Source organism: Oryctolagus cuniculus, chromosome 3, assembly GCF_051225735.1.
Source record: "Oryctolagus cuniculus isolate XC-2025 breed Fujian yellow rabbit chromosome 3, ASM5122573v1, whole genome shotgun sequence".
Taxonomy (NCBI): Eukaryota; Metazoa; Chordata; class Mammalia; order Lagomorpha; family Leporidae; genus Oryctolagus; species Oryctolagus cuniculus.
Genome location: NC_142869.1, coordinates 183,745,814 through 183,770,104, shown reverse-complemented (window position 1 = coordinate 183,770,104; position 24,291 = coordinate 183,745,814). Strand labels below are relative to the sequence as shown.

Genomic DNA, 24,291 nt, shown 5'->3' with positions numbered 1-24,291 from the left:
CAGAAAGGTGGAGCTGGTGACTCGCAGACGGGATTTACAGATACTGACAGAGGAGAGGAGCCAGCAAAGACACTGAGGGGCAGCCCCTAGCCAGGAAGAGGATCTCATGGAAACAAGAGGAGAGAGCATTTCCAAGAGGAGGACGCCTTCTGCTATATCAAAATGCCATGGGCCGGCGCCGCAGCTCACTAGGCTAATCCTCCGCCTGCGGCGCTGGTACCCGGGTTCTAGTCCCAGTTGGGGCATCAGATTCTGTCCCGGTTGCCCCTCTTCTGGGCCAGCTCTCTGCTGTGGCCAGGGAGTGCAGTGGAGGATGGCCCAGGTCCTTGGGCCCTGCACCCCATGGGAGACCAGGAGAAGCACCTGGCTCCTGGCTTCAGATTGGCGCAGGGCTCTGGCCACAACGCGCCAGTTGTAGCGGCCACTTGGGGGGTGAACCAACAGAAAAAGGAAAAGCTTTCTCTCTGTCTCTCTCTCTCTCTCACTGTCTAACTCTGTCTGTCAATAAATAAATAAATAAATAAATAAATAAAATGCTATGGAGAGGCCAAGTGAAAAGGCTGGCAGGAAATCCTGAGAGTGACAAGATCAGAATCGTGGGGCAGTGCTGTGGCGTAGCAGGTAAAGCCGTCACTTGCAGCGCTGGTCCCATATGAGCGCCGGTTCGAATCCTGGCTGTTCTAATTCCGATCCAGCTCTCTGCTATGGCCTGGGAAAGCAGCAGAAAGTGGCCCAAATTCTTGGGCCCCTGCACCTGTGTGCCTCTCTGTAACTCTGCCTGTCAAGTAAATAAATAAATCTTTAGAAAAAATAAGTTTAGAATCATCCATGACCTTGTCAAGGGCAGTCCCAGTGAAGCTGTGGGTACGGAAGACAACCTGGAACAGCTCAAGAAGGGACTGAGGGTAGAGAAGGAGCATGACAAGCCACACAGTGCGTTCCAGGGATTTTATTGGGAAGGAGAGAAGCAAAATACGGCTGAAATCAAATGAGCTGGCTTTCCCCTTGGATATGGAAGCCTCTGGAGTAGGCCTGCGTGCTGATCCAGCAGGAAGGGAGACATAAGTGCTACAGAGGAATAACCGATGACAATGAGCAGGAGACCGCGAGGGGCAGAAGTGCAGGGATTGGTTTGACACAAAGACTCCCCCTCTCCTCCCGAGCACCAGTTCATTAGTATCTGTTGTTGTACATTTGGTTCCTAAGCAACCTGCCTTTGTTCTCTGCATGAGAACATGCGGTGGTTTATCCCCAAGGTCCTAGCGAGAGGACAGGAAAGGACAGGTGAGTGGAGGGAGCGGATCACAGCACCTGTTTGAAACGTGGCTGACCTGGTTTCAACTCTGACTCAATCACTTACCAGCACTGTCATCTGGGTACACTATTTAACATCTCTAAGCTGTAGTTTCCTAATCCATGATATGAGAATAATATTTACATCTATCTTTATATGACCACTGCAAACTCATATGACACGGTGTAGAAAGCACTCAGCACAGTCCACGGAACATACGAAATACTAAGAGCTGTTAGAAACTGTGAGAACAGAATGCTTGCATACCTCCTGTGCATCTGTATAATGTGTGATGGATCTTCCTTGTGTTGTGGTAGAGTTGCTGTCAGGTGAATAACAGCCTGGATTATGTTGCTGTGGTGTGTGTGTTAGTGGGGCGAGAACTGGAGTCACCCAGGTCCCCAGCAGTCCTTTATTTGTCTTCCCCACAGGAATGAAGATTATGAACAATTTCCTTTTCTGGGCGTTTGAAAAGGGACAAATCCTCACTAAATGTGAGGCTTAGATAGAGTTGAAAGACAAAAAGACTGTCATGCAATTCCAACATGTCTGCCCCTTTGAGAACTGCACATCTCTAATTCAGAAATTTCCTATTAGAATGCAATGATCAGGCAGTGAGAACACTGCATTTCAACGTGTGTGGACACAGCTAATAAAGTAGTGAGAGGGAGACTTACAGCTTTAAATGCCTTCATTGAAAATAAGTGAGCCAAGGGGCCGGCGCCGTGGCTCACTTGGTTAATCCTCCACCTGCGGCACCACCATTCCATATGGCCGCCGGTTCTAGTCCCAGTTGCTCCTCTTCTGGTCCAGCTCTCTGCTATGGTCTGGGAAAGCAATAGAAGATGGCCCAAGTGCTTGGGCCCCTGCACCGGCATGGGAGACCAGGAAGAAGCACCTGGCTCCTGGCTTTGGCTTCAGCCGTTGCGGCCATTTGGGGAGTGAACCAATGGAAGGAGGAAGACCTTTCTCTCTGTCTCTCTCTCTCACTGTCTGTAACTCTACCTGTCAAATAAATAAATAAAATCTTTAAAAAAAGGAAAAGAAGTAAGCCAAATTATTAAGAAAAATCATTGGGCCGGCGCTAATCCTCCGCCTAGCGGCGCTGGCACACCGGGTTCTAGTCCCTGTTGGGGCGCCGGATTCTGTCCCGGTTGCCCCTCTTCCAGGCCAGCTCTATGCTGTGGCCAGGGAGTGCAGTGGAGGATGGCCCAGGTGCTTGGGCCCTGTACCCCATGGGAGACCAGGAAAAGCACCTGGCTCCTGGCTCCTGCCATCGGATCAGCGCGGTGCGCTGGCCGCAGCGCACCGGCCGCGGCGGCCATTGGAGGGTGAACCAACGGCAAAAGGAAGACCTTTCTCTCTCTCTCTCTCACTGTCCACTCTGCCTGTCAAAAAATAAAAAAAAAATAAAAAATAAAAATAAAAAAAAGAAAAATCATTTAAAAACTAAAATACACAACATCAAAGGGCAAACAGTAACCCCAATAAAAACACAAGAATGATCAAACTCAAAATATGAGCATAAATTAATGAAATAAAAAAGCAACAAAAATTAGAAGTGATCCACAAAACAAAAAATATTGGCACTTAGAAGGGGACTAATCAAGGAGCTTGGAACACAGGGAACTGTGTGACCCAGCAAAGGATATCTACTAGAAATCTATAGCAAGAGAAGAGTGAGGAATGAGACAAAAGGATCAGAAAGAAGTGGGCCTGGTAGACTTCCATAAACACAGTTGCCAACACGGGGATCAGTGTGGGGAGCAACTCGGACTAGACTAAGTTACTGGAATTAAGACTTATTCTATGCATCTGCTCTCCCACAATATGGCGCTGGGAGAGGAGGAAACAGCTTCTACGCAGCTGCCTCTTGCCAACTTGAGTGATGACCTCCAGGAGCTGATCCTGCTCCTGATTGGAGGAGAGCAGCGTACTCGGCGTGTGGGCAGCCGAGTTAGGATTGGCGGAGGAGGACTATAAAGGAGGAGAGAGACAACATGCACCAGGAACATCTAGGGGGAACATCTATCTGAAGGAACACCTGTGCAGCCCCCGAGAGAGCCGGCCGGCGGTGTGCCGCTCCCCCGCGGAAGTGGGGAATGTGGCGGGGGAACTGCCCTTCCACGGAGGTGGAAGGGACAGTAGCCAACCCGGGAAGAACCAGCAGCAAACCCGGGGAGGGCCGAGCAGACAAAAGAACAACGCAGGGTTCTGTGTCGTTCCTCCGCGAAGAGGGGGAGCGACAGATCAGAGTCCATGTGAACCCGCAGAACTCATCAGAAAGTCGGGGAGGACTAGCCACTGCGAGACTGGATTGAGCGCGACACTGATAGCCCGCACTTGTAAACAGCAGAAAGACACTCCCTTGAGCATAGAATTACAGTTACTGAAGGTCAGAGAGAACGGAATCGATGGAGAGACACCACGCCTTCATGGATGAGAAGCAGCAGTGCTGCAATAATGCTGGTGTTCTCTAAGTTGATTTGTAAATTTAATCCAATTTCCAGAAAACTTTTCAGAATTTCTTCATCAAATTACTTCAAAATTCATACGAAAAATAAGATACAAAAAGCATTTTAGAGTTACAATAATTAAAATGGTGAGGTGTTGGCATAAGCTAGACAAATGGATCAGAATAGACCCAACACTCCCATAAGTTGTATGACAGAAGTGCATTATAAATCCAAGGGGGAAAGAGGGCAGGGCGGCAAGTACACTGTCTCTTTGCAGCCCTTTGAACTTGTCAGACGGGAGAATCTCACCAGGGTCCCACAGGGCAGAAATACAGAGAGAGAAAGGGGAGAGGGAAGGAGATAGGGAGAGAGAGGGAAGGAGAAAGGAAGGGGGGGAGGGAGGGAAGGAGAGAGGGAGAGAGAGAGAGAGAGAGAGCAAGCCATCTGCTGGTACCACCGGGTCTCCCACATGGGTGCAGGAGCCCAAGCACTTGGGCCACCCTCTGCTGTTTTCCCAGGTGCATTAGCAGGGAGATGGATTGCAAATGGAGCAGCCAGGACTCCAACGGTCACCCATATAGAATGCTGGCACCACAGGCGGAGGCTTAACCTACTACACCACAGCACCGGCCCCTCTTTTTTTAAAATTAATAAATTTGAAAGGCAAAGTGACAGGAGTAAGGAGGAGAGAGAGGGAGAGATCTTCCATCTGCTGATTCACTCCCCAAACATCTGCAAAAGCCCGGCTGACGGCAGGAGCTGGGAACTCCGTTCAGTCTCCCGTGTTGGAAGCCATGAGCCAAGTACGTGGGTCATCACCTACTCCCTTCACGGGAGTACTAGCAGGGAGCTGATTCGGAAGCAGAGCAGTCAGGACTCGAACCCACACTCCAGTAGGGGAGAGGGAGTTGCAGGCAGCAGCTTAACCCACTGGGCAGTGCCAGCCAAGGAAACCTGTTTTCATGAGCCCTCTCTCATCGCAGGGCCTGGCTCAACACACCTCTCCATTTGACTTCGGAGGACAAGGAGAGGCGGTGCATGCGCAAGGCGCATTGGATTCCTGGTCACGGGAAGAAGCCCAGCGTTAGATCAGTGAATGGACTCCCGTGTTTGCAGGGCGTCCCAGGAGACCAGGCACTGGGTGAACGTGCACCAGATGATCCCCCCGGGAGGGGGGGGGCATGCTGGCAGCCAGGACCTGGGGGAGCCGGGAGGTACCTGAACCTGAGGAGGAAGATGGCAACTCTAGAAAGGGCAACCGAGAGACCTCACATACGCCCCCAACCTTCACATTTCCCCCAGGAACCCCTGCCTGGAAGCGTGGTCCTTACAGTCTCTCTTGGTGTGGAGTTTCGGGTGGCGTATGGGGGCAGGAAGGAGGCCCAGGGAGTGTAAGCGTGGCTGCCAGTTGTTTTCTAAAGGAACAGAAACTGTTTGGAATTCACCCCTCACCTTCCTCTCCACGCTCAAGCCAGGGAGTGGGGTCGGCTTATAGTCACCTAGGAGTGGCTGCTCGCTTTCCAGTCAGTTCTTTAATTAGCCGGTGTAGCAGGGTTTTGCCTGCGCTGAGATAAACTGTAGAGGGAATGAGTGGTCGGGAAGGGGAGGGGGAGGGACCGGGGGGGAGGGAAGAAGGAGAGAGGGGGGGAGGAGGGAGAGAGAGGAAGGGAGGGAGGGAGGAGGAGAGAGGAAGGAGGGAAGGAAATAATGAAACTGAAGTAGAAGTGATGGCAAAAAAGTTCTTTTTCTCTGCTAATGAAAGAAATGTGGACATCAAAATACATTAGTGCAGCTGTCAAATTAGGAAAGAGTTTTACGGGAACCTTTGGTGAGATGGGTACACGGACAGAGGGCCTTACCGGAACAAGCTTTCTGGAAAGCACTTGGTATTGTGTACTGGTGTTTAAAACTAGCGGCGCAGGAGTCTCAGGTCTGGAAAATCCTGATACACAGAAATGTTCATTATAGTAGCATAACAGAAATTAGCTAAAAAATGGAAAGCATCCTAAATATTTAACAATGAGGGTGGTTTAGTGAATTGTGGCATGTCCAACAAGAGGAATGCAGCCATAAATATTCATAAGGGATTAATAACATGGAGGTTGTTTGCTTATGTTAAATGAAAAAATAGAATGATGGAGAAATAGAAAAACCATGTGCAGAACATGATCTCAAACACTACACAAAATACACAGAGAGAAAGTCAGGAAGAATCACGACAAAAAGCGAGGCTTTCTGAGTGTTCTGGATCCCCAAGGTTGGAAGGCAGCAAACGTCACACTCTGCTCCCACGTCTTAACAAACCCCTTGAAAGGAAACACGTAGGACTCGGCTCTAATTAGGCTTCCTATGTGACCAGAGCCTTTCCCGGAATTTCTGGCAAAGCTGTGAGAGCCGTGCATTGAGCAACCGTGACAAAGGCTTCTGTGCAGAGACTCCGGCACCCCTGGGCTTCCCCTGTCCTGGGGCGTCACCCTTTCTGCTCTTTGCCATTCCAAGGACGTACTGGGCTTCTGGAATTCCCCAAGCAGCCCTGCAGTGGGATGCTCTGGTGGTGACGATGAGGATGGGATGAGTGAAGGAGGGAGCTGGCTGCCCCAGCCGCACTCTAGAGAAGCCGCTTCTCCCGCGGCTGCTCCAGACCTGCAAAGCTGGAGAGAGAGCCGTGGGACTGTTTCCTTTTGCTCCAAACCTCAAGCAGTTTGACCTCAGTGCATGACTCATCAGAGTGTCTCCCAATCTGCCGGAGCACCTTCTTTGTCTGAACAGTAGACTTTACAGCTCCTGCTGAATGCATCAAGATGGGGCTTTTGTCTCAAGGAAAATGAAGTATCGGGAAATTTCCAGTCTTTAAAAATTGACTCTTTTTTGAAATGATCCATATGGTTCATCTTGTTCTCGGGAAGGGCAGTCTAATTTGCCCCACCAGCGCTGCAGGCTTTTGCATCCTGTAGCAGTTAGTGACTGTTCTAGTTGTGAAAATAAACCCAAAGAAGGTGACCTGAGGCTCCATATACTTCCCATTGTCATTTTCCAACTTAAGTGTCCTTAATGTAAACAATGACAGATGTACATGGTCCCAACTGTGGGCACACTGCATGCATTCCACCCAAGGAAGCTGTTCTGAACATCGCAGTGCTGGGATGAGACGTGAGACAGCTGCACGCTACCTGCTTTTCAAGTAGCATCTCAGGACACCTGCATTTGTCTAGAGACAATTTGGCAGACAAATTGCTTTCACAATGACAATTTTTAAAGTAACAGAGGAAATGTTTTCAAAAGTCTTTTCTGTGGGCCAGAGCTTGGTAAAGGCCCCAGGTTGGAGTGTCTGGGTTTGAATCCCAGCTCTGCTCCCATTTCTAGCTTCCTGCTGATGTCACCCTGGGAGGTGGCAGGTGGTGACTCAAGTACTTGGGTCGCTGTCACCATGTGGGAGACCTGGATTGAGTTCCTGGCTTTGACCTGGCTCAGCCCCAGCAGTTGCAGGCATTTTAGGGAGTGAACCAGTGGATGAAAGGTCTCTGTTTCTGCCTCTCTTTCAAATGCAGAAATTAAAAACTTAGAAATGGTTTTCACTGACCCTAAAACTCATTCATGGGCATTCTTTGTATTCAGGGGCATTCATGGGTATTCTTTGTACATCACTTTCCTACGACTGCCGCATCAGAGCACCACAAAAGCCGTAGTTTAAAACACCAGGAACTGGCTGTCTCATGGTTCTGGAAACCAGAGTTTGAAACCGGTGTCAGCAGGGCTCCAGTCTCTCTGAAATCTAGGGGGAGAATCCTTCCTTGCCTTCGTTGGCCTCAGCTGCCTTCAGATTCACTGATGTTCTGTGTGTCTCTGTCTTGTAGAAGGACACCGGTCAGTCTGCATTAGGAGTCTCCATTCTGCTTACCTATGTCTACAAGATACCATGTCCAGATGAGGTCAGGGAATGATACAGTCCAGTCTGTTTCATGTGCAGCCTAATGGTTTGAGGCTGAGCCTGATGAGGTAGTCAGGGCACAGCATGGGGTCCTAGGAGTAGGAAGCCAGGGTGCAGAGAAGGAAGGGAGAGTGAGACTGGTGGACCCCGCTTCAGGAGTTTGCCCGTAAATCTGCCATGATCTCTCCCCATGTTTGGTTGTTTGGCTGCAGGGACTCTGGGTAGCACCAGCAATATGTGAACAATTCCCAACTGGATACAGTCAAGTCCGACACTTGAGTCCAGGCCGCAAAGTGAGATCTGTGGTTATGTCCAAGGCACTCTCTGCTGGTGCCATATGTTTGAAAATGTCTAAATTTTGTGCAGAGACACACGAGTAGCGTTTTCATGAGTGGAGTTACATAATTCGGTCATGGGCTTGCATAATAATTAGTGTGTATAATTAGGCACCAACTTCTTGTCCTTTAATTAGACAATCAAGAATCTAATTACAAAATTAAGATGTAATTACGTGGCCCAAGATCTACATATTTTTTTCTCATTAGAGATTACATTTAGAAAATAATTTACAAAAACTGATGAAGAAATGAACATAAACACCTGACTTAAGGACGTTAAAGAAAATATTATCGGGTTGGAAAGTCTCGTTCGGTCTTTCCTCATGGTGGAAGGGAAACTACTGAACATATCATCATCTGTCTGGAAGAGTAACTTTTCCAGCTGTGCCACGATCTTCAGCACATGCACTAAAGAAGGCGAGTGTTAGCGTGACTCATCCACGGAATTCACACGTGGCCCTTGAAGATGGCTGGCAATTGAACGTGGACTTAAATGTGATGTCCTGGAAATTCATACAGATCTAATAGTGCCCCAGACATGAAGCTCTTAAGGGAGCTGAGGGGCTGGCACTGCGGTGTAGCAGGTAAAGCCACTGCCTGCAGTGCCAGCATCCCATATACGTGCCGGTTCAAGACCTGGCTGCTCCACTTCCAACCCAACTCTGCTATCGTCTGGGAAAGCAGTGGAAGACAGCCTAAGGGCTTGAATTTTTTTTTTTTTTCTGCTTTCCCAGGTGCATTAGCAGATAGCTGGACGGGAAGTGGAGCAGCCAGGACTTGAACAGGCATCCATATAGGATGCCAACTCTGCAGGCTGTGCTTAACCCGTTACACTCCAGCGCCAGCCCCTATTTATTTATTTTTAAAATTGATTTGAAATGCAGAGAGAGAGAGAAAGAGAGAGAGAGAAAAAGAAAGAGAGATCTTCCACCCTCTGATTCACTTCCAAATCGCCTGCAACGGCCAGGGCTGGGCCAGACCAAAATCAAGAGCCAAGAACTACATTCAAGTCTCCCACGCGGGCGGGGGGCAGGGACCCAAGCCATCACCCGCCACCTCCCAGAATGTGCTTTATCAGCTGGACGCACACTGATAGAGGATGTGGCTGTCTCAAGTGCAGGTTTAACCTGTCCCACTACAACGCCTGCCCCTGAAACACTCTGATTTTAAGTCCCCTTTACTGGACTGTAAGTGGGAACAGGAAAAATCAAAGAATGTAGCAAACATTCCACCTTTCTGATAGGGGAGTGATTCTGACATCAGCGTTTTTCCTCCATTTTTCCCCGAGTTCCGGTTCTCTTGGGAGCCAGGCTGTGGTGTTATTCTCTGTGTTCTCCTTGCTCCTAAATTGTGATTTGGCTGATCTCCACAGTATGCTAAACACCCAGTTTGACTCATTAATTTTTCTGAACTAACTGAACTTTTGACCTAATTGGCTGGCTGGTTAGGGATCAGGGCCATATGTCTAGGTTTTTCTAAGCCAGCTCTGACTATAACTGCTATCCCTCTGTTCCCATAAACCGTTGGAATATCCTATAATTCCAATGTTTTGACAGCCACGCTACACTTCCCAGACTGCCGCTTTCTCCTGGAAAGTGCCACAGAAATCTGTCGGACCACGCTTTCTAGATTTTGGTTACAAAACATGCTTCCCACATGGCTGCAGGCTGGGCAGGAAAGGCTTAGAGAGGTTGTATGCAGTCGGCAATGGAGAGTGCCCGCCAGGGTGTGCCTCTGCCCCCATTTTTATCTTTCTTAGGCCAAGGAATGTGATGAGGGACAAATTATGTAGAGAGGCTGGGGTCAGTCTTGACCAAAAGGACACACAGATGAGCACAGGGAGCTTATTTCCTGCCACTGCCAGTTTTCTGCCTGGCCTTCGAGCAACTGCTCACCACAGACAGGGGCAGAGGCACTGAGCGGGGCCAAGGGGCGTTCTTACGGTTCACTGGGGCCGGCACTGCAGCGCAGCAGGCTAAGCTGTGGCTTGGGACATCAGCATCCCACATCAGAGTGCAGGTTCCAGTCCTGGCTACACTGCCTTCCCATCCAGCTTCCCGCCAGTGCGCCTGGCCCAGCCCCAGCTGCTGTGGGCATTTGGGGAGTGAACCACAGGATGGAAGATGTCTGTGTCTGTCTCTCTCTACCTATTCTCTGTGTTTTTCCTTGCTCCTAAATTGTGATAAAAATAGATAAATAAAACCACACACACACACACACACACACACACTCAGAGTTTACTGCTAGGATTCCAGGCGGGAGGACCAGTGGACTACCTACCTCACCTTGATGGCGCCTCCTGACTCTGAGGGCTGGGGACCCCTTGATCTCTAGCCCACCACTCCCTCGGGGAGAATTTCCCGGCTCCTAGCACATCTACTTACTTCTAGGCCACCCTCTTCCGTCTTTAGATGAGTTAACCTGACACTTTCCCTCTGTTCTCACTTCCAGAGAACTCAGTAACTCTGACTCCTAACGGGGCCAACAGCAGGAGCACAGACTGCAACTTCTCATTCTAGAACTTGCTCTCCCTCCCAGGTACTCCACGTCGGCTTTCTCGAGACTGGAGAAGTTGGGCATCAGACATCCCAAGCCCTCCCCTTTTATTGGAAACTTGCCGTTCTTCTGCCAGGTAAGGAGCTGCCGTGCTGAGCCCAGGGCCAGCCCCCGCCAGGCCGCCTACACCTAGCATGGTCCTCTGCTGGAGTGAACTCTGAGTGAGGGCGGCGATGCCCTTCTGCTCCGTGCTCACTGTGTGCAGTCCTGTCACCCAAACCCTCAACCCTACTGAGTGTCGAAAACCATGCCAGGGCCCGGAATGCAGAAGCACAAGTTACTCACATCACGTAACAGCGACAGCTCCAGAAGGGACACGCACTAGCACCTGCATGGGAGGCACAGGTGGTAGCTGTGGCCTCCTTTAGGGGGGACATCGCTTAGGGCTGGGTCACCCAGGGACTTCCTGAGGAAGACAGCCCTGCGTGTGCACAGTAATGCATGTGACTGCTCCAACAGGAGAATGGTGGAACAGGTCGACCAGCACTCTGCACCAACTAGGAGCTGACCATCAGGGGGCCCTGGGGTGTAGCTGTGATAGAGAGAGGAAGACCAGATGACTTACAGTCCAGAAAGGCAAGCAAAGAACCATTCCTTTGCTACCCTTTTTGAATAGGAGAGGCACGTGAACATGGAAGATTATTCTGTAGGAAGAGGAACTCCGGTTAAGGCTGTAGAATCCAGTTACTGCTGAAGGGATGAGGCCTGGGTGTAGGTTGGTAGTGAGAGCAAAGAGAAAAGGAAGCTGGAGGGGCCGATGCTGTGGTGCCGGCAGTGCCAGCATCCCACATGGGCGCCAGTTCGAGTCCCAGCTGCTCCACTTCCCATCCAGCTCTCTGCTATGGTCTGGGAAAGCAGTAGAAGATGGCCCAAGTCCTTGGGCCCCTGCACCTGCGTGGGAGACCCGGAGGAAGCTCCTGGCTCCTGGCTCTGGGTCAACCCACCTCTGGCCATCTGGGGAGTGAATCAATGGATCGAAGACCTTTCTCTCTCTCTCCTCCTCTCACTGTCTGTAACTCTGCCTTTCAAATAAATAAATCTTTTAGAAAAAAAAAAAGGAAAAGAAAAGGAAGCTGGAGGCAAAATTAAGGACTCTTGTGACGAATTAGATACAGAAAACTCAAGGCAGAATGAGCCCACGTTTTGAGCCAGGAAACAGGCAGAATGGGCATGGGTGGACAGAAGCAAAAGGCCGGGAGGGCAGTGGTTAGGGCGCAGGCCTGTTTACTTTAAGCATGTTGTCATGGATTCCGAGAGACATGGAGGTGGGGTCAGTCAGCAGGCAGCTGCAGAACAGGCCCAGGACTCCCCGAGGGCTTCTCAGAAGTCAGATGGCTTCTACTGCTGACTCAGGGACAGCAGACCCAGTCAGACCCCCAGACCCAGTCAGACCACCAGACCCAGTCAGAGTCAGACCACCAGACCCAGTCAGACCACCAGACCCAGTCAGAGTCAGACCACCAGAACAGTCAGACCCCCAGACCCAGTCAGAATCAGACCACCAGAACAGTCAGACCCCCAGACCCAGTCAGACCACCAGAACAGTCAGACCACCAGACCCAGTCAGACCATCAGACCCAGTCAGACCACCAGGCCCAGTCAGACACCAGACCCAGTCAGACCACCAGACCCAGTCAGACCCCCAGACCCAGTCAGACCACCAGAACAGTCAGACCACCAGACCCAGTCAGACCATCAGACCCAGTCAGACCACCAGACCCAGTCAGACACCAGACCCAGTCAGACCACCAGACCCAGTCACACCCCCAGGCCCAGTCAGACACCAGACCCAGTCAGACCACCAGACCCAGTCAGACCCCCAGACCCAGTCAGACCATCAGAGCCAGTCAGACCACCAGACCCAGTCAGACCATCAGACACAGTCAGACACCAGACCCAGTCAGACCCCCAGACCCACTCAGACCCCCAGACCCACTCAGACCACTAGAGCCACTCAGACCACCAGACCCAGTCAGACCATCAGACACAGTCAGACACCAGACCCAGTCAGACCCCCAGAGCCACTCAGACCCGCAGAGCCACTCAGACCACCAGACCCAGTCAGACCACCAGACCCACTCAGACCCCCAGACCCACTCAGACCCCCAGACCCAGTCACGCCACCAGACCCAGTCAGACCACCAGACCCAGTCATACCCCCAGACCCAGTCAGACCACCAGACCCAGTCAGACCCCCAGACCCAGTCAGACCATCAGAGCCAGTCAGACCACCAGACCCAGTCAGACCATCAGACACAGTCAGACACCAGACCCAGTCAGACCCCCAGACCCACTCAGACCCCCAGACCCACTCAGACCACTAGAGCCACTCAGACCACCAGACCCAGTCAGACCATCAGACACAGTCAGACACCAGACCCAGTCAGACCCCCAGAGCCACTCAGACCCGCAGAGCCACTCAGACCACCAGACCCAGTCAGACCACCAGACCCACTCAGACCCCCAGACCCACTCAGACCCCCAGACCCAGTCACGCCACCAGACCCAGTCAGACCACCAGACCCAGTCATACCCCCAGACCCAGTCAGACCACCAGACCCAGTCAGACCACCAGGCCCAGTCAGACCACCAGACCCAGTCACGCCACCAGACCCAGTCAGACCCCCAGACCCAGTCAGACCCCCAGACCCACTCAGACCACCAGAGCCAGTCAGACCACCAGGACAGTCAGACCACCAGACCCAGTCAGACCCCCAGACCCAGTCAGACCATCAGACCCAGTCATACCCCCAGACCCAGTCAGACCACCAGGCCTAGTCAGACCACCAGGCCCAGTCAGACCACCAGACCCAGTCACGCCACCAGACCCAGTCAGACCCCCAGACCCACTCAGACCCCCAGACCCACTCAGACCACCAGAGCCACTCAGACCACCAGAGCCACTCAGACCACCAGACCCAGTCAGACCACCAGATCCAGTCAGACCCCCAGACCCAGTCAGACACCAGACCCAGTCAGACCCCAGACCCAGTCAGACCACCAGAACAGTCAGACCACCAGAGCCACTCAGACCACCAGACCCAGTCAGACCCCCAGAACAGTCAGACCACCAGAGCCACTCAGACCACCAGATTCAGTCAGACCATCAGACCCAGTCAGACCCCCAGACCCAGTCAGACACCAGACCCAGTCAGACCACCAGACCAGTCAGACACCAGACCCAGTCAGACCACCAGACCCAGTCAGACCCCCAGGCCCAGTCAGACACCAGACCCAGTCAGACCTCCAGATCCAGTCACGCCACCAGACCCAATCAGACCACTAGACCCACTCAGACCCCCAGACCCAGTCAGACCACCAGACCCAGTCAGACCATCAGACCCAGTCATACCCCCAGACCCAGTCAGACCACCAGACCCAGTCAGACCACCAGACCCACTCAGACCCCCAGAACAGTCAGACCATCAGAGCCACTCAGACCACCAGAGCCACTCAGACCCCCAGACCCAGTCAGACCACCAGACCCAGTCACGCCACCAGACCCAGTCAGACCACCAGACCCAGTCACGCCACCAGACCCAGTCAGACCACCAGACCCAGTCAGACCACCAGACCCAGTCAGACCACCAGAGCCACTCAGACCCCCAGACCCAGTCAGACCACCAGATCCAGTCACGCCACCAGACCCAGTCAGACCACCAGACCCACTCAGACCCCCAGACCCAGTCAGACCCCAGACCCAGTCACGCCACCAGACCCAGTCAGACCACCAGACCCAGTCAGACCCCCAGACCCAGTCAGACCACCAGACCCAGTCAGACCACCAGGCCCAGTCAGACCACCAGAACAGTCAGACCACCAGAAAAGTCAGACCACCAGACCCAGTCATACCACCAGACCCAGTCAGACCCCCAGACCCAGTCAGACCACCAGACCCAGTCAGACCACCAGACCCAATCAGACCACCAGAGCTACTCAGACCACCAGACTCAGTCAGACCACCAGACCCAGTCAGACCACCAGACCCAGTCAGACCCCCAGACCCAGTCAGACCACCAGACCCAGTCAGACCCCCAGAGCCACTCAGACCCCCAGACCCAGTCAGACCCCCAGACCCACTCAGACCCCCAGACCCAGTCAGACCCCCAGACCCAGTCAGACCACTAGACCCAGTCAGACCCCCAGAGCCACTCAGACCCCCAGACCCAGTCAGACCACCAGGCCCAGTCATACCCCCAGACCCAGTCAAACCACCAGAGCCAGTCAGACCACTAGACCCAGTCAGACCACCAGACCCAGTCAGACCACCAGAACAGTCAGACCACCAGAACAGTCAGACCACCAGACCCAGTCATACCCCCAGACCCAGTCAGACCACCAGACCCAGTCAGACCACCAGGCCCAGTCAGACCACCAGACCCAGTCACGCCACCAGACCCAGTCAGACCCCCAGACCCAGTCAGACCCCCAGAGCCACTCAGACCACCAGAGCCAGTCAGACCACCAGAACAGTCAGACCACCAGACCCAGTCAGACCCCCAGACCCAGTCAGACCACCAGACCCAGTCAGACCATCAGACCAAGTCATACCCCCAGACCCAGTCAGACCACCAGGCCCAGTCAGACCACCAGACCTAGTCAGACCACCAGAGCCACTCAGACCCCCAGACCCAGTCACGCCACCAGACCCAGTCAGACCACCAGAGCCACTCAGACCACCGGACCCAGTCAGACCCCCAGACCCAGTCAGACCACCAGACCCAGTCAGACCACCAGGCCCAGTCAGACCCCCAGACCCAGTCAAACCACCAGAGCCAGTCAGACCACTAGACCCAGTCAGACCACCAGACCCAGTCAGACCACCAGACCCAGTCAGACCACCAGAACAGTCAGACCACCAGAACAGTCAGACCACCAGACCCAGTCAGACCACCAGAACAGTCAGACCACCAGAACAGTCAGACCACCAGAGCCACTCAGATCACCAGACCCAGTCAGACCACCAGACCCAGTCAGACCACCAGACCCAGTCATACCCCCAGACCCAGTCAGACCACCAGACCCAGTCAGACCACCAGGCCCAGTCAGACCACCAGACCCAGTCACGCCACCAGACCCAGTCAGACCCCCAGACCCAGTCAGACCCCCAGAGCCACTCAGACCACCAGAGCCAGTCAGACCACCAGAACAGTCAGACCACCAGACCCAGTCAGACCCCCAGACCCAGTCAGACCACCAGACCCAGTCAGACCATCAGACCAAGTCATACCCCCAGACCCAGTCAGACCACCAGGCCCAGTCAGACCACCAGACCTAGTCAGACCACCAGAGCCACTCAGACCCCCAGACCCAGTCACGCCACCAGACCCAGTCAGACCACCAGAGCCACTCAGACCCCCAGACCCAGTCAGACCACCAGAGCCACTCAGACCACCGGACCCAGTTAGACCACCAGAGCCACTCAGACCACCGGACCCAGTCAGACCCCCAGACCCAGTCAGACCACCAGACCCAGTCAGACCACCAGATCCAGTCATGCCACCAGACCCAGTCAGACCACTAGACCCACTCAGACCCCCAGACCCAGTCACGCCACCAGACCCAGTCAGACCACCAGAGCCACTCAGACCACCAGACCCAGTCAGACCACCAGACCAGTCAGACCACCAGACCGACCACCAGACCCAGTCAGACCACCAGACCAGTCAGACCACCAGACCCAGTCATGCCACCAGACCCAGTCAGACCACCAGACCCCGTCATGCCACCAGATCCAGTCAGACCACCAGACCAGTCAGACCACCAGACCCAGTCAGACCACCAGACCCAGTCAGACCACCAGACCCCGTCATGCCACCAGATCCAGTCAGACCACCAGAGCCACTCAGACCACCAGACCCAGTCAGACCCCCAGACCCAGTCAGACCACCAGACCCAGTCAGACCACCAGACCCACTCAGACCACCAGAGCCACTCAGACCACCAGACCCAGTCAGACCACCAGACCCTCTCAGACCCCCAGACCCAGTCAAACCACCAGAGCCAGTCAGACCACCAGACCCAGTCACGCCACCAGACCCAGTCAGACCACCAGACCCAGTCACGCCACCAGACCCAGTCAGACCACCAGACACAGTCAGACCACCAGACCCAGTCAGGAGCCCACAGACCCTGACTGTGAAGGGCCGCCGAGCCCAAAGGAGGCCGCAGGGCTACATCCGGCTAATCTCAACGCTGGTCCTTTCCTGTCTGTAGGACCCCCACCCGCCCCAGAAGGCTGGCCCTTGGCAGCTAGTTCTGCCCCTCCCGCCCGCATCTCAGTTTGCTTTTCTGTCCCTTTTCCGCCCATTCCCCCCTTTCCACTCTGCTGCGACTTTGCCCCTTCTGCATTTATTGTCATTCATTAAAGATTTATTCCTTCATTCATTTGGAAGGCAGGGTGACAGAGAGAGAGAGAGAGAGAGAGAGGTCTTCCATCTGCTGGCTCACTCCCCATGGCCACAGCAGCCAGAGCTGGGCCAGGCCGAAGCCCTGAGCCTGGAACTCTCCCACTCCCTCGTGGGTGCGGGGCCCAAGCACTTGGCCGTCTTGCGCTGCTTTCCCAGGCACGTGAGCAGGGAGCTGGATGGAAGTGGAGCAGCCGGCACTGGAAGTGGTGCCCGTATGGGTGCCGGCGTTGCAGGCAGCGATGCGACCCTCGGTGCCACACGCCAGCTTCTGTGCCTGCATTTCTCTCTGTGTGGCCGCTCACCACCTTCCCACCCACAGTCGCCTCACTGAGGCCTTCCGTGAGAAGCTTGGAGCTTGTGTGAAGAACTGAAATGCGTCAAGACAGGACAACAAAACACACAGGAAATGCAGAGAAAACAAATTTCGCACAAGGCTGGGGTGGGGGGAGCTGTCCACTGGATTCCGTCTGGTGACTCACGGGGCAGTACCCTTCCGAGCACAGCGGTCTGACTGGGCCCCCTCCCCTGCGTGGGCTCCCACAGTCCCCTCGCCAGCTTGTCGTCCTCATTCGTGCAAACTGCCATTGTTTTTGGAACAGTCATTTCAGCGACGAGGCTCATAGTCACAGAAACTTTCCCAGATACGGGGCAAGCTCACATTGTAGGGTCCAGAAGATTTCATGGGAGGGGACATGTTCCCATGCAGGACACCCACTTTTTGCACCCCACTTCTTGTCCGCCCACATACTCCATTCCTACAGCACAGATCCAGCCCTTTCACCCTCACCCCACCAAAGTCAGGCAGAATTTCACGCACACTTCATTCCCACCTCACCCAGCATTGTCCAAGCCCGAGCCCCACCCCTACCACACGACTGCATTCTACAGAACCATGGATCTGGTACTTTCTGACCTCCGCCTCTGCACACGGTCACTCCACTCTAAAACATGCTAGTGTTTCGTTTTGTATAGTTACTCTAAGGTTCTTATGCTTGCAATATGTTCGTTTTAGTTAAAATCTAACTTGAATCATGATAATTCAGAATGTGCAAATAGAGCCAGAAGTTTATAAAAATAGTAGCCATATGCCAGATTCTGTCCTGGTTGCCCCTCTTCCAGGCCAGCCCTCTGCTGTGGCCCGGGAGTGCAGTGGAGGATGGCCCAAGTGCTTGGGCCCTGCACCCCATGGGAGACCAGGAGAAGCACCTGGCTCCTGCCATCGGATCAGCGCGGTGCGCTGGCCGCAGCGCACCGGCCGCGGCAGCCATTGGAGGGTGAACCAACGGCAAAAGAAAGACCTTTCTCTCTGTCTATCTCTCTCACTCTCTCACTGTCCACTCTGCCTGTCCAAAAAAAAAAAAAGTAGTAGCCATAAAACAAGGCTTGGTCAGCGAATAATGTAAAATAAATTTTGGAGAGGAATATTGTAGTTGTGAAAGCAAGCAGTTTCCACATTAAAAAAAAAAGATTTATTTTATCTACTTGTAAGGTGAGTTACACACTGAGAGGGAAAGACAGAGAAAGACAGATCTTGCATCCACTGGCTCACTCCCCAGGTGATGGCCCGGACTGCGCTAGACTGAAGCAGGAGCTTGCAATTCCATCTGAGTCTCCCAGTGCGTTCAGGGGCCCAAGCTCGCGGAACATCTGTTGCCTTCCCAGGCACGTCAGCAGGGATCAGAAGTGGAGCAGCTGGGACTCAAACCAGCATCACACAGCATGGATGTCAGCATCAGTCAGTGCTACCACGCGGGCCCCGTTTTCAGATATCATACACGCATAGTTTAAGTGCTGGTGATCTCTTTTGTATATTATTTTTGACAGGCAGAGTTAGACAGAGAGAGAGAGAGACAGAGAGAAAGGTCTTCCTTCCGTTGGTTCACCCCCAAAATGGCCGCTACGGCCGGCGCACTGCGCTGATCCGAAGGCAGGAGCCAGGTGCTTCTCCTGGTCTCCCATGGGGTGCAGGGCCCAAGCACTTGGGCCATCCTCCACTGCCCTCCCTGGCCACAGCAGAGAGCTGGCCTGGAAGAGGGGCAACTGGGACAGAATCCAGTGCCCCAACCGGGACTAGAACCCGGGGTGCCGGCGCCGCAAGGCGGAGGATTAGCCTAGTGAGCCATGTGCCAGCCCTTCTTTTGTCTATTAAAGCTGCTTAAGACATTTACTTGATAATATTTTTTTAAAAGTCATTTGCTTAATTCCAATATTCCAAAGTACTTGAGAGCAATACACCTTTTTTTTTAAAAAATTTTTTGGCTTGTATAATTGTGTTCTTGCTCTTGCAGAGTTTTTTTCCCGTATAAATGTGAACAATGGAGACTTTGATGAACCTTGCTCTTAACATGTGCTGTGTTTTCTTCAGGGTTTTTGGGAAGGCCACCTGGAGCTCAGAAAGCTGTATGGGCCTCTGTGTGGGTAAGAAGAAAGTTCAACTTTTCTGCTATAGATTCTGATTGCTGTGTGTTGGGCTGATGTGGAAGTCATGACAAGAATAGGAATGTCGCGCGTCTTCATATTTTTGAGGTCCCACACAGAGGGTGCCGGGGCACCGTGCCAGCCTCGGATGCGTGCCTTAACCTCCACTTACCAGCATGCTGCGGGGTGTGCTACAGGGGGACCTGGGGGCTCTCCATGCCCCAGAGCACGGCCAGCTAGCTCACCTTGACAAGCCACGGCAGGTCGTTCCTCAGGAACTCATCTAAACCCCCTCGACCTGTGCGATTCCGACTGGGGGGTGAGGTTTACTGCAGCGATGGCGGATCATGAAAGTGAAAGGAGTGCTGCTAAGGATCACCCCAGAACAGAGAAAACGAACCCCGGAGATGCGGGGCCACACGGTCAGCCTGGTTCTTGGTCATGTAAAGGAAGGCAGCCCTCCCCTCATTTTCCTGAATTTCCCTTGAGATCTTCACCGTTAGGCTCCTTTGCTTCCGAAATTCCAGAGTCTGGTGAACAAACCCATGATCAGAGCGTTTGCTCTGTTTGCGGTCTAACAGACTTGGAGGACATTGATTCTCGACGTGCGTCTTTCCACCCTGGAGGCCTAATCATTTCAGTCTGCTTCCACGCAGCTTCTCCTCGGCCACCGGGTGATTTTCAGTAGCTTTCTCTAGACCTGCAGGTCGGCGGTAACTCTTTTAGGTGTATAAATTCAGTTGCGTTGCTAATTCACATCTTCACGGAGTCCAGAGGTTTGAGAGCCTTCTGTCTACAGCACTGGCGCCCTCCGTTTCCCCAGAGCTCAGCGTGGAAAGGGGCTAGCTTGTTCTGTCTGTGGACACGGTCCTGCCCAGGCAACCCGCAGCTTTGTCCGAGCTCCTCTGCCTGGTCTTTGGTTTTCTATGTAGCCTTGAAAAAGTAGTAAGCTGTGGTGTAGACTAGTCACTCTGTGCGTTTGTCATTGTGGCAAAACAAATCACCTAAAACTGAGCGATAAAACAGCAATTTGTAACCCACTGTGTGTCTAAGGGTTGGCCAGTTGGCTTGGGTGAGCCTCTTGGCTGGAAGGCCCTGCTGGACTCCCGGCTGTGTCTGTCGGGGAGGGGCTCCACTGGGCCGCTCCGTTCCATGCATCTCTCTGTTCGCTGGAAGAGCGGGCTGGTCAGGGCAGGCTCTGCCTTCAAGACGAAGACCGAGGGAGCGAGGCAGCGTGCGAGAACATCTGCAGGTTCTGCTGCAGTGCGTCTGCTAACACCCTCCCGCCAGACCATCTTCTTGGTCAAACCAAGTTCCTCGGCGAAGCCCCAGATCAGGGCAGGAGGCCTCTGGTCACTGTGAGGCCAACACAAGCCGCAAGCCAAGCTGAAACCGCTGGAGCAGGGAGGAGTTCTCTAAGGGAGGGGCAAAGAGGCGGGACTTCCCTTAAATATAAGCAGCCGTGCCTCACTTTAAGATCCCTTTTAACCTGGCTCTTACGTTTTTTCCCTGGTGCACGGTGTCTGGCTTTAAGCCTGATGGGTATCAACAACGGCTCGAGGGGTTGAACTGTTTGTCTTTCGCTCACTCTGGTGCTGTGCTATTTCTTTATAAGAGTCCCTGTTCCTGTCCTCCCTTGCCGACAGCCTCATTCTGCAGCTGATCTGGTGCTCACCTCAGAGACTGCCTCCTGTGTTTCCGCGACACCACTCTGATTCCAAGTGAGGTGCAGCATCAGAATTAGACAGAGTTCCCTCCGAGTTGCAATTCCAGGGACACTTCCCTTGGTGCTTCTTGTACAGATTTCCAGAGCAGAGCCCTGGGGTGTTTTTAAATGTCAGTGAGGAGGTAGAAGGATACTGTTAGTCACTGGTGTGTGTGTGTGTGTGTGTGTGTGTGAGAGAGAGAGAGAGAGAGAGAGAGAGAGAGAGAGAGAGGGAGGGAGGGAGGGAGAGAGGGGGAGAGAGAGGGAGAGAGAGAGGGGGAGAGAGGGAGAGGGAGAGAGAAAGAGGGAGGGAGAGAAGGAGAGAGAGAGGGAGAGAGAGGGGGAGAGAGGGAGAGAAGGAGAGAGAGAGGGAGAGAGGGAGAGAAGGAGAGAGAGAGGGAGAGAGAGAGGGGGAGAGAGGGAGAGGGAGAGAGAGGGAGAGAAGGAGAGAGAGAGGGAGAGAGAGGGGGGAGAGAGGGAGAGAAGGAGAGAGAGAGAGAGAGAGAGAGAGAGAGAAGGAGAGAGAGAGGGAGAGAGAGAGGGGGAGAGAGGGAGAGGGAGAGAGAGGGAGAGAAGGAGAGAGAGAGGGAGAGGGGGGGGAGAGAGGGAGAGAAGGAGAGAGAGAGGGAGAGAGGGAGAGAAGGAGAGAGAGAGGGAGAGAGAGAGGGGGAGAGAGGGAGAGGGAGAGAGAGGGAGAGAAGGAGAGAGAGAGGGAGAGAGAGGGAGAGAAGGAGAGAGAGAGGGAGAGAGGGGGAGAGAGGGAGAGAGAGGGAGAGAGGGAGAGAAGGAGAGAGAGAGGGAGAGAGAGAGAGAGGGAGAGAAGGAGAGAGAGAGGGAGAGAGAGGGAGAGAGGGAGAGAAGGAGAGAGAGAGGGAAAGAGAGGGAGAGAGGGAGAGAGAGAGGGAAAGAGAGGGAGAGAGGGAGAGGGAGAGAGGGAAAGAGAGGGAGAGAGGGAGAGAGGGAGAGAGAGGGAGAGAGAGAGGGAGAGAGGGAGAGAGGGAGGGAGAGAGAGGGAGAGAGAGGAAGAGAGGGAGAGGGGGGAGAGACAGGGAGAGAGGGAGAGGGGGGGGGAGAGGGAGAGAGAATTGGTTTCCTTGACAACAGGATGTCCAATCAACTTTTCTCCCCTAACTTTAACTAAGTTAACACCATTTATCCTTTCATTTCAAGAAAAACTTAAATCAAAGAGAATGATTTCAAATGAGGTTGTAGAGATCAAAATTGCAGTACTATCGCCTCTCTTTGTTCCACCTCTGGTGAAAAGGAAAGAAAGAAAGGTGATGGCATGATTTCTTCTATCAACTCCTCCTTTAGGGAGAAAACGATTTCCTGCTGACTTCCTTTTATCCACGCCTACTCCTGGATTTGCAGGCAAGATGGTGATGAGCGAAAATGAAAAGCTGATTTCAAATTCCAAATAGTATTTTCTTACCTCTTAAATTTTAGCAAAATAGTCTCAGTGATTGGGAGTGTCAAAGATGGACTATGTTTAAAGAATAACAAAGCCTCTTCTTTTAGGAAAAATTCTGGTTTAAATTACATTAATTTTTAGACTACTTTTACCGTGAGGGAAGAAAGTGCCAGCCTGAGCCTCTAAAACTGCAGTACCAGCCTGATGCACCCTGACAAGTGAACCCCATGTGGTCGATGCCGTGTGCACACGCACTGAGCCCCGCGTGACAGCACGGCGGTGACTGCCGGGGGACCGTGAGCAGTGAGGAGCCCGGAAGACAAATCCGGCCTATTTATGCTGGTGATCAGGTTGTCATCCTAGCCACCCAGCCAGATTTAGGGCCCATAACTGGAAATCTCCTTGGTGTAGACACCAGTGTTTGGTGTTTGTCATCCCCACCATCACCATCGCCACCGCCGCGGCTGAGAACAAAAGGCCTTCCCAAGAGTCTCCTAACGGAGCTGCTTTGCCTGGCTCCATGTAACACCGCTCCTCGTGTTGTTCCTGCCGCCTCTGAGCTTGGCTGCGGAGCACGGACTGCTGGCATACCTGTGGGTGCACACACTCACAGCGCTTGACCAGAACTCTCCCGAGGCGAGGCGTGCAGCCGTACCATGGCCACACACGTGGGGAAAGCAAGGTTTTCTGGCCAGCCGACTGACCGTGACTTGTCACTGTCTTCAGTCAGAGAGTGAGCCCCCAGCAGGATCTGTGTTTCCTCCCAAACCCTATGTGATGGTGTTAATATAATGATCAGACATCGGTGACTGGCTATAAACAGGATAGAGACTTCGCCCCTTCCAGTGTCTCATTAACTTTGTAATCCAGTAGATGATGAGCCTTTCCCACGCTACCGCTAGTTACTTACAGGTATCACAGTGCTCTGCTTCTGCTCCAGCAGCACCCAAGGGCCCCTGCACAGCTCCTTTCTCTTTATCTCACCTACCTTTAAGAGCTGATTCTCTAATTCTGCTCTGACTTTGACTTCTTGCTCCCACATCACGTTAGTTTTGCTAATGCAAGCCTGCCTCCCTACTGTGGAACCCGACTCCCATGTTTTCTGGCCCTATCACCTGTGCCGATCCATTCGCTACGTGGCATCTGCCTCCCTGGGTCCCTCCACGAAGCCAGATCTGCCGCACAACTTCATGTCCTCACCAGAGCCCTGAGCCGTAAGTCACGGGATGTGGCCAGCTCGCCAGCGAGCAGAGGAGGGGGCGCCTGCTCGGGCCACGGACCTCCAGCCCTGAGCTCAGAGGCAGCTTCTTCCCAGGTTTCTATCACTAATGGGCACTGTATGCTGAGCTTGCCCTTTCATTAACAGCATTCGGGGCATTCCTTCTTGTTAAATGCTGTTCTGTTTTTACCCCAAGATTCCATTATATGGGTGTATCCTGGTTTTTAAACCAAGTTCTCCACTGATGAACATCTTCTGTTTTTACAAGCAACACTGCAGTGAATATTCTCATGCACACAGTGTACTTCTCTTGCAGGGGAAGCTATTGGGCCAAAGATTATCTGCAGTTTTTATTCTGATAAAATGCACTAACCACTCCGTCTAGATATGACATCACTTTACGTTCCACGCAAAGAAGCACGAGAGCCCCCAGTCCCTGACATACTGCCGTGAAAATGCCTGGTCACACTGCAGTGCCCCCTTGCCCACGCCCACACTGCAGCCCCCCTTGCCCACTCCCACACTGCGGCCACCCTTTGCCCACACCCACACTGCA

General features: G+C 53.2%; 1 protein-coding gene across 3 annotated transcripts in view; it reads left to right on the top strand.

Annotated features, from left to right (window-relative positions):
• TBXAS1 (thromboxane A synthase 1) overlaps positions 1–24,291 on the top strand; it is a 216,382-nt gene that overhangs the window by 30,385 nt on the left and 161,706 nt on the right. For all 3 annotated transcript variants that reach the window (XM_089328712.1, XM_089328711.1, XM_070071415.2), the window contains 2 exons: positions 10,555–10,648; positions 19,348–19,400. In XM_089328712.1, coding sequence (XP_089184838.1) covers positions 10,555–10,648; positions 19,348–19,400 — 147 coding nt within the window. The remainder of the gene's footprint in view (positions 1–10,554; positions 10,649–19,347; positions 19,401–24,291) is intronic.